Genomic DNA, 10,811 nt, shown 5'->3' on the forward strand with positions numbered 1-10,811 from the left:
AATTAGTATTTAGAAGTTTTATATTTATCTTGAAGTGAGACAACCACTGTTTTTGTTTTCTTCACTTATTCGGGAAAAAAAACACAATAATAATAATCTTGTACTTATATGGAGCAAACTTGCATGTGAACATGATCAAATGCGTGCGCAAAAAAAATCAGACTTTTTTTCTTTTTCTTTCTTTCTTTCTTTTTTTCTTTTTTTCTTTTTTTTTTTTTTTTTTTTTTTTTTTTTTTACTGATTTGTTGTCTTATCTATTTATTATTTTTGTTATTTTTATGTATTTTGTATTTGAATATTTTTATGTATTTTAGCAGAAATAATGTCTTCATATATTGATAAAATTAAATTGAAATTGTCGAAAACCATATCACTGATCCAAGTTGAATCAGCTAATCTAAGCCTAGCTAGAGTTAGCATAGGTCCCAAGCATCTTTCCAATCGAGTGTATCGCTTTATTTTCACAATAATAAAGCTTTCTTTTCATGTCGCACTTTCATGGTCTAACAATAAACAAAAAAGACTTGGAATCTTACTATCACGGATGTGAAAACCAAACGACTTTTGTTCCAATTCGTTCCCTCTATCGCTTTTCATTTCCATACCTTTAATTCAAACGACTGCACGTTCTCAAGACCCGGAAACACTTCCGACATTCAAATATCCTTCTAAACCAAAAACAATCTTAATAAAGCCATTCCTTACACACTTTAACTTCTCTAATGGCCGAAAAAGAATATTTTTAGTTGTTGTTTTAGACAGTTATTAATCCGCTGGGCAAGCCGTTTCCACCAAAATTAATTCAAGGATTCATTCATTAAAGTTCTGACAAACTAATTGCTCACAGTGTCGGCAAGACATTTATCGTTTTGTTTTATAACTTGTCCACTCAGTTAATAATATTTCATTCAATATCAACCTCAGTATTCGATGTTTCTAGTTCTGTCAATTTGGTTTTGTTTTCTCAAGATGGTCACGATAAAATAGAAAATTGACGAAAATCATCTATTATGGAGAAAAGTGTTTCTAACTTAACTTGTTTTGACTAGCCCACCTAAAAACCTTTCAAACAAAAAATTAATCAAAGAAATGGTCTTTTCTGGTCGTTTTAGGCCAAGAAATATCTGATTTAAATAACAGAAGTAGTGTTATAGTGAGATTGTGCATAAAAATATCTTTGGAGATAGGCATCATCAAGTAAGTATGAACTTAGATGATGTCAGTATTCTGCATGAGTCAGTCTGGGGATAAGCAGCCCCACAATAATAATCTTATTGAATGAAAACAGTGGAATGTCTTAAGAGCTCATTTTGATTGTTTTCAATCGTTGTGCTATTGTCAAAACAAGCCTTGAAATGCTCTGTGCATATGTTTTTCATGCAGTCTTTCACGACTATTTATTCCTATGAAAACATGTTTATTCAATGTATAGAAACTGAAAAGAAAAAAGTGGTGAAGCACAGCTGATATTCAAATTATAAGTACTCCTTTTCAATTATATATCGCCAATTTTATTCCTCTTTCTATCAAGGGAAGCACTCTTCATAGCTTCCATTCTGTTCTAGAAATTCTCTTGTTTTTATCTAAGGAAGATCCGGGGAATATTTCGATAGTCAAATATTTATTATTTTACTAAATTGTGTTTTTGTGTCTAATGCTAAGCGGGGTAGTTTTTGGCGATTCACAGACCGCGGGCTTTGTTTTGCAATAAATATATACATTTTATTTTAAGAGTTTTGCTTTTATTTTCATTGCCTTGATGCATGCATGGGTCTCCTGGGAGGTAATAAGACAACTCATTATATAATAGTATACAAAAGACCGGACACACGGTGTCGTCAAAGAATGAACCAAACTGTCTGAACATCCAAGACACGGAAATCTCAATTTAAAATAAAATAAAAATGAGATTTTCAGCATGAACATTCTTATTGAAATAACTGCAAATGATTCAATGAGAGATATTGTTATTCATAAACAGTGCCCAAGGGATTTTCTGCGTCCTTCCTCAGCTTTTCCAACGATGTCAGTCGATTCTGGTAAACTGTTCAACGCTGTGAGACTTGTACGTTTTACTAAAGTCATTCTCTCGCTGCCATTTCTTTCTGAGCGAGAAGGAAGTTGAGGAACTGGGATACAAATCTCTTGTCCATTGTTTTCTTCCATGCTTTCATTTTCTTCCTTTCCATTATCGTTTAGTATCGTTAAGAATTCTTCAAGATCGTAAAGCGAGCTCCCTCCACTCGAATCGTGTCTCGAAAGTCCCGAAGGAGTGCAATTCCCTCGATCCGAAACACTAGATAATCTCCGTCGCAGAGGTGAATCGTCAGAATTGAGTACGCTAAGAAACTCCCCTAGGTCATACAGAGATTTCGCGCCACTAGAGTCGTGTCGTGAGACCGGTGATGGTGGCGCAACTGAACTACGCTCACTGCTAGTACTTTTTGCTGACGATACATTCGAGTGAATCCTTTTCCTAGAAGGATCGTTGAGAATATTTAGCAACTCGCTCAGTTCTGATACAGAACTTCTCTTTCTTGCTAAGGCGCCCTCGACAGGCACAGCTAGAAAAACGTCATCCACGCTACCATTTCCAAACTCATCTTCAGAGACATTTATCATGATAGAAGTCTGAGAAATACTCGATGCTTTTCGGCCGCGACTTTGACTTTGACTTTGAGATTGACTCGCATGCATTGATAAAAATTCCCGTAAGTCATAGATAGAAAGTGAGCGATTTTTCTGTGGTTCGGCACCAGAGAGAGTGTCCGTGTGCTCTTTTCCTGGGTGGTGTTCCATTCCAGGGTGTTCGATTGGTTTACTGGTTTTCTTGTCTTCATCCGTAGCTTGACTACTATTTTGTTTCCCGTCAGTTTCCTTTTGGAGGATACCCAGAAATTCTTGTAAATCGTATATCGATTCTCGTTTGAACTTAAATTTTGATGCAAAATTAGGAGATAAAAGAGGAGTATTTGGTGTGGGTGTTGCCTCTGAATCACAGACCATTGAACCTGTCGTCGGTACGTTCTTAGGTATCCCTAAAAACTCCTCTAGATTATAGACGGAAGCTTTCCTGGTTTCACCTTGTTCAGATCCCGCGTTTACGCGCAATTTAAGCACAGGTTGTGTCTGGCTAGTACCGTCAGTGTTCGTAGTTTCTTCATTTTGACTACCGCGCGATAGAGACAAGAACTCCATTAGATCGTAAGCAGACGGTCTTCGTTGGGTAGATGTGTTTTCGCTGTCTCCAGGACTAAGAAAAGGAGCATTTTCAGTTTGTTTCTGGCCCACAGTAGTATTTTCACTGCCCTTTCCGGGGGGACCTTTAGTTTTGGCTGCAGCAAGATTTAATTGATTCAAAAATTCCAGTAATTCGTAAGTAGATCCCCTTCTGTTCCCAGGCTCGACAAGACGCGGTACTAGAAGAGATTCAGCACCAACTGAGCTGTGTTTGCTTTGTTTACTGTTGGAGGTCACCGATGCGGGCTGCTCACCGAACGAGGACATCTTAAGGAACTCTTGCAGATCATACACGGAAGAAGACCTATTTTCGCGCTTACTCGAGTCAGAAGGGTTCGACGATTTGTCCTCCGTGTTAAGCATCGATAGAATTTGCTGCAGATCGTATAAGGAATCTCTTTTTGTCCTAGATTCTGGTGGCCTTAGAAACCCATCCTTGTTCATCTGATGAGGTCGAAATGAAGAGGTCGCACGACTCGTCAGTCTCTCATTTTTCGGGCACGTTTTACCGTCGACTCTCAAAGCGCTTTCTTTTTTGAGTTCGTCTCTTATGGGTATTTTTTTCCTCGTTGAAACAATTGAAGTCTTTCTTGCACGCTGTGGAGAAAGAATATTGTTTATGTCTCCAAGAGACTGGCGCCCTCCGCGTGGAGATAAATTGTCGTCGCTCATCAAATGCACGACCGGCGTACTAGGGCTACTGTATGGCAAGAAATCCCCTTTCGTGCTTGCTTTGTGTTTATATTCCGTCCTTCTTGCGATTCCCCTTCCTTGACCGTTCCTAGGTGATCTTGGACTTTCTTGATCTTTCGATGAAATATTTACCGAAATATCAAATTGTAACTGTTCATTTTTACTATCAGATGCAGAACAAGAAGCGGCAATCGATTCTACATCCGCACGTCCTTTCGACGCTACTTTAGATTCTTTTATTGGCGAATTGTACTTTTTCCTCGTGGAAGACAGCTCAGGGGAAGACTTTGCAAGACGTCTGCTTCGATGAAGCTTTTGTGGCTCTGCTGCTATAAGGCTTGCTCGCCTAGAATTACGATCGACCTGTCGAGTGTTAAGTAACGACGTTGCCTTGCTATCATTCAGATTATTCTCCCAAAACGTATCTATTTCCAAGCGTGGAATTGTACAGCCATGAGTGTCACTTTTGACCAGATGCGAATCTCTTGTATAATTATCGGAAGAATCATTTGTAGTATTTTCGTCTAATTTTCTTTTTTCATCTGCTCTTCTTGCTTCATGCAGCTGTAAATCAGACTGTGATGAATAAAGTTTTCGTTTTGAAGTAAGGTCGGTCGAAAGTCGCCGAGAAGAGACGAACGAGTCTTTATTCTCCGAGCAAATAACGCTTGTAGGACTTTCTCTTTGTTTTGTCGTGTTTAAAGAAGAGTCGACTCGAATAATCGGAGGCAAGCGAACGAGTCCGTGTCCTTCTCGATTAAAGTCAATTAGATGAGAAGAATCAGTTTCTTTTCCTTCGTCGTGATGTTGTGATTCGTTTGAGCCTTTTCGAATTGGAGGAAGCTTAGAATAAGACTGATCACCAAACGCAGACGCCATTGCAATTAAAAAAGTTCAAATGCCAAGCGATATATACGTTACACTTGTAGATGAGATCCGTTTCCTCGAGGCGAGTGTTAAAACGAACCTTTCAATGTGAGTATCCAATCGCCAATTCAATTCTTGTTATATGGTTTACATAAAATGAAGCTACTGCGTTGGTCGTCATGGTACGCTGTTGCAAGATGACAGACTACCTGACACAAGTTATACTCTCACTCACCCCTTGGGTATCAGTACTAGAATATTGAAGTCCATAATCTTGCATACATTATTTTTGTATATGGTACTAACAAACAAATCATTTCTCAAAGTCTAGTGCATTTTATATTCAAGTTGTACCGGATGTGCTTTATCATTGACGAAAGTGTTCAATAGAATACTAATGAGAAATTATTTTTGCGAAGAACTGTTTTCATTAAGGTCATCGCTTTTAATTTCCCCCCCAAAAAAATCCAGCATAAAATCCCATAAAGGAAATAGAAAGAAAAAGTCTCGTTATTGTGTGAATATGAAAAATGGCACTCAAATAAATGGAACCAGAGTGTTTCTTCATTGTATTGACATCACAAGGCTGACCATATAAGGACGCTCAGTCTCAAAACAAAAGAAAAACTTCTCATTCAAAGGCCATGCATCAAGTCAGTTATTCTGTCTTAATCACAAGTGTCTGAAGTGTACACCTCAAGAAATACTATATACTAATGGCAAGTGATAGACTCGTTGGGTAGATGTTAAGTGGACTGACTGATCTTATTCAGTAAAGATAGCCAGTTGGGCGAACTATTTCCATCCATCCATATTGCATTTCACACTAACTCACGTCAAATCACCGAGAGGCAGGTGACTCTAAAACACTAACAAATCGACAATAACTTAATGGTTTAGAGATTCAAAAAGTGAAAACTGAAAAAAAATCAGTATTTTTAGCATAAAAATATGCAAAAATGATTAATTGTGAGTTCAGTTCTCTCGGTGACGACCGAACACATCAACAGGAAACTAAACCAAATTTCGACGAAAACAAATGAAATAATTCAATATTATGCGATTGTATTTGTCGATGTAGTATGTATTTTGCTGAAGAAGTTAGTTTTCTCTGAGGTATTTTATTTGATGGTGTCCTGCTAGTAAGTATTTAGAGAATACAATAAGTCAAAAGAGCATAAATATGCTCTCTTGAATAAACATATAATGAGAAATGCCATAGGGCGGCAATCGTGATCCCTCGCGGTAGTAACTTACATAACAACAAGTTCTAAGGAGATCTTGCCTTTATAATAAACGATAAACAACATTGCATTCCCTTAAACCCGAAATCACTCGCTTTAATGTTAAAAAGCAATATTTTAATGATTTTATTTTAGCTAGTGTCTCATTTTTTGAGTCGAAGCAAAATTCTCGAGCAGTGTTGTTCATTGTTGGGGTTCTTTCCGTCTAACTGCGTGATCCAAAGATGATCAAAGATGGCCCAAAAATTATCTAGGTTGGAGACTAGGGTATATAGGCGCTAGTTTTTGATCAACATCAGCGGTCTAGCTCGTGTCCGCTCTACACAGTTGACATATAAAGCACAATTAAAGCGATCTCGGAGAATTTCTTTACAAAAGCCAGGGCATACTCCTCATGATAAAAAGATTAGAAGCTTTTAGAGCAAGCATGTTATCAGTTATTCTGGACAGGGCAAACCTCTATGATCTTTTTTATACTTCCAAAGGATATAAAGTCAATATTTTTGTGAATGAAAAAGTGGCCAACCGGTCTAAAAGGCGAAACCGTTGAAGATATGGTATAAATGCACCGTTAGATAGTGAAATTTGTCATTACATAATATGCTTGTATTGTAATATGATACGTGCTACATATCATCAGCTGCTCAAGTTTACTGTAACATTATATTCAAGCATATATTTCGTAAAAAAAGGTTTCAGAAAAAATAATATTTTATGGGGCAACTAAAAATATTGAAAGTATACTTGACGACTATAGGAAGAAATTCATTTTTGAGTTTAGTTATCATTCACGCTAAAAATGAGTAAAATAAGAGGGAGAGGCCAGGCCAAAACAGCTGAAATAAAAAGGAAATGATATCAAGAAAGCCAGGAAAAAAAGGGGAAAACCCACTCGTTTAATGATAGCAAGTTTTGCCGTATTCCCTGAAGCAAAATATTCAACTGTTGCAGTTGTGTTTTAATAACTTTGTTTCATTTATATACGGAATGAGCAGCTGAACAACTAATAGTGGTAGCATATTTATTTTGAATTACTTCATTTGCATAATGTGTATATCTAAAGGCGGATGGCTGTCTAGAAAGAGCGAGTCGTGCTATTCTACCATGCGGCCAATCCAAAGAAAAATTAATATTCCACCAACATATCTTCCTACGCTGACAATACGAGATATTCAAGAAGAGGAAGTGACACTTAATCAACATAATACACAGCTTTATTATATGTTTTAAGAGTGTATGTCGATCCTCAAGAAATAATACAGTCCAATCCACGCCACCGATTTACTCTTCCGATCGCGATCGATACCAAGCACTTCGTTCATAATCTTCTTAAGCTATTGTACTTTAGTACGTTAGGAGGTGTTGACAAGCAATAGCTTGATATTATTCACACTTAGCAATCCCGAAATGAATAAATGGCTCACCTTCTTTTCACTCAGTAAGAGATTCATGGCTCTTCTATTAAGACAACAACAGCTTTTGTAAAAATATTTAGGTTTGATCCGGCCTCCAAAATGTCAAATTTCTACTGAAGATTCTCCCCTCTGAAGCCTCATTCTCCTACCCTCCCCCCAAGTGAAAAACATAACTTCCCTAATCTAGATTTGTCTGATTATTCCATATCATTCTCCATTATCAAAAGATTTCCATCGTTCCTATTTTTTAATTTATGTCATTTTCCGTCTGTGTTTCATTTACATCGGTTTCTTTAATTCTTGTAAAATTTGTTTTTCAGAGGCCAGTCCACCGCTTTCTCCGTCTTCCCACGCTTAATGACGAACGCGAGGATGGGAAGAAATGAACTAAGAAAATAAGACTGAATACGAGTGAGAACGTATGGGCTAGATCTTGGTTTTCCCGGAGGCAATAAAGCCGATTGCGCTATCGAATGAGAGCGATAAAATTGTTTTTAGTTTTTTTCTCATTAATTTCCTTGTGTGCAGTCAAAACAAGTCCTCATTCAGGGAAATTATCGCACACACAGCAATTGAACTATACAAGTACACGTATTTCTTCCACTTTATGAAGGTTACAGAAAAGACATGTTTACGGCGTTTCTTTGTCATGATATAATAACAAATTGTTATTAGAGTCATTAGGGTCACTTGCTCTTAGCGGTATATATACTCAGAAAATGGGAGCCGAGCGGGTAAACAGTAGGTGTTTAGGCGCTTTTATTTTTTCCTTCCGCGATGGAGTAACTTCTCTAAAAACTATCATTGTATTTTTCTAGAATGTTTGATTGTTTTTCTTAATCTAAATGAAAAGGCAAAAAGACCAATAACTTGGGTTTTTAGACAAAAATATAAAATAAACATAGCGAAATATAAAAATGAAAATTTACGTATCTCGAGACTCAGCATGATTGGAGACTAAGCGGGTCCCCATTTTCCCACTCTATCATCCGATCCCCCTGGGGGGGTGGGGGTGGGGGCTAGATGTGTTTTTTCCCGTCTCGCCTGTGTTCGGTGGGCTGCCATTTAAGTGAGTGGACCGATTAACGACAAGCAATCCAGCAAAGATCTTAAATAAAACTTATAATCCTAGAGCATTAAGTATGGAATCCACCAAGGGATTACGAAAAGATATGAAATAGAATTAATCTAAGAAGTCCTTTTAGGATGTTACCAGTCTCCTAAGGAGCAAACATTACACGACTTGAATTTTGCTGTACACAACTTTATTCAAATATTATTTTACGAATTCCTTCGTTGCTCTGGGAAGTTAAATTCGCTAAATTAATAACCATATTTATTACTGAGGTCTTTGGAAATCCGCGACTTTCATGGAGACTGAAAGTGACACAGTTTTGAAGATTTTCTCGATTCTGATTAGCATGGCTAACATTTTCCGCAAGATCAGCTGGCCATGTCTAGTGAAAAATGTCAGTTCGCTGGCCATAAAATTATCGGAGAAACATTTCACAGTCTCTTGGACAAATCCATCTGAGAATTCATTAATATGGTGTACACATGGACCCAGGAGTTCTTAAACAGTGGGTTGCATGTTACGATTCTTGTTCCGCAAGAAGCGGTTGAGTAACTTCTCCAAAATATTATAGTATTGTTCTAGAATGTTTGATTGATGTGCGGGGGGAGAATCACATGTCTCATCCGTGTTAGGTGGGCTGCCATTTAAGTGAATGGACTGATTATAAACGAAAAGCAATCAAAGACCAAAAGAGCTTAAATAAAACTGATAAGCCTAAGAGCATTAAGTATAAATCCGCCAAGGGATCACTAAAATATATGAAATTAGAATCGATCTAAAAAGTCCATTGTGGAGATTGAGATTATTTGTTTTTCGTATAATTTTAGACTTGAATATAGAATTTCGCGTGCTGTGATTGGTCGAGCGACCAGTGATTGTGAGACGATAATCACAGCTGGAGAGGTGATTATGAGGCTTTCCAAAGTTTGCCAGTTTGAAAGTAACACCAACTAAAACGTTTTTTCTTTTATCCTGAATTTCGTCTTCTCTCTGATATTCGAGTCTAAAATCATACTAAAACAATTATTCCCCTCAGGCTCAGTGATTATGGTGAATATTTATCTTGCCTCGGTAAATATTCCCCGATATTCACTTCGCCTTTGGCGAATAATTGTTAAATATGTAAACCCTGTGTGCTGGTTACCAGTCTCCTAAGGAGCAGACGTTACAGGGTTCGAATTTAGTCAAATATTATTTGCATAGTTTCATGATTTCTGTCCGCAAGCAGCTTTATAGAGTATAGAGGAAATGCAATTATATTTTATGCAATATTCCCATACAATTCCAAAAAAAATATTGAATTTTATATTTAACGTGCTTCTTGTGTGTCACGCATTGAGCTAGCTGAAATCTCCCATTAATAATAACATCCAGCTGTTCTTTAAATTCTGGGGTCCATTTTGACACAACTGCTTGATTTAAAGAGGTTGAGTCACGTGACCTCTTAGTGCAAGTCTTATCTATTAGGTTTGACTTAAACGAAATTCTAATGGCTGGGAGGGATGTAAAGCCCCTCAACCCACCTGCCACAAACTTTTCCTGTGTACATAGCTAACGATGCTGTGTATTTTAGTAAGTAAACAGGGGAATTTTAGTGTTTCAAATTTCAATATTCCGGACAGTTAAGCTAGTAATGATGACGAACCATATCTCTAATTGATTAAGATATCAAAAATTATTTATCTTTTTTTTTCTTTTGTTATGAGGGCCAATCAGCCCATACTATTATTGTATTGGTTGCTTAGTTGTTAATTAGAACTGAGTAGAACATTCGAGAACATTCTGTAACCTTCCACTTGAGTTATGTTCATGAAAACGTCTAGAGCCCTCTGATTCAGTACATTTACAAACCAAATTCTGGAATTATGTAATGATTGTATTTAGAAATATTGTAATGTCTATATTTAGAAATAAGTTAGGTATATAAGGAGTACAGCCAGAGCTCTGAGTTTAGCCTTCGTAAAGTAAAGTCTTCATTTAGTATATTGTCTACACTGTCTTTATAGCTGGTCGAGAGAACTCTATTATAGAAAAAGAAGAAGAGGAAGAAGAACAAGGGGACAAAAAAGCTCTGGAGGCAAGCTATTGAACTGTTTGTAATAGTTTAAAAGGTCAAGTTAGTTTAGACTAGGTTAGGTTTTGTCTAGTTTAGTCGTATTTTTGTATCTAACCTTAGTTTTGGTGTTATTAAAACACATTTGGCAACAATTCACTGGGTCCTACGTGTTTCCTTGAAGACAGACCAGAGGATCGTTCAAGCGTTGGTTCATTCTCCGA

At 37.1% G+C, this 10,811-nt stretch overlaps 1 protein-coding gene and 1 long non-coding RNA gene across 2 annotated transcripts; one reads left to right on the plus strand and one right to left on the minus strand.

The window, feature by feature from the left end:
* Positions 1-1,396: 1,396 nt before the first annotated feature.
* On the minus strand, positions 1,397-5,066 carry LOC116301231 (uncharacterized). The gene has a single exon (XM_031710259.2). The coding sequence runs from the start codon at positions 4,810-4,812 to the stop codon at positions 1,972-1,974; it is 2,841 nt and encodes a 946-aa protein (XP_031566119.1). The 5' UTR covers positions 4,813-5,066; the 3' UTR covers positions 1,397-1,971.
* Positions 5,067-5,262: 196 nt separating this feature from the next.
* Positions 5,263-7,947, plus strand: LOC116301232 (uncharacterized). Its single transcript, XR_016121675.1, has 2 exons — positions 5,263-5,519; positions 7,780-7,947. It is a non-coding gene; the product is annotated as an uncharacterized LOC116301232 (long non-coding RNA).
* The last annotated feature ends 2,864 nt before the right edge of the window (positions 7,948-10,811 follow it).

The sequence above is a fragment of the Actinia tenebrosa genome, unplaced genomic scaffold (assembly GCF_029948245.1).
Source record: "Actinia tenebrosa isolate PJP-AT-01 unplaced genomic scaffold, QUT_ActTen_1.0 PGA_scaffold7__59_contigs__length_16204524, whole genome shotgun sequence".
Classification (NCBI taxonomy): domain Eukaryota; kingdom Metazoa; phylum Cnidaria; class Anthozoa; order Actiniaria; family Actiniidae; genus Actinia; species Actinia tenebrosa.

What these genes read in the sequence shown, in the direction of transcription:
- LOC116301231 (XM_031710259.2), bottom strand. Translation starts at nt 4,812, where the DNA reads ATGGCGTCTGCGTTTGGTGATCAGTCTTATTCTAAGCTTCCTCCAATT.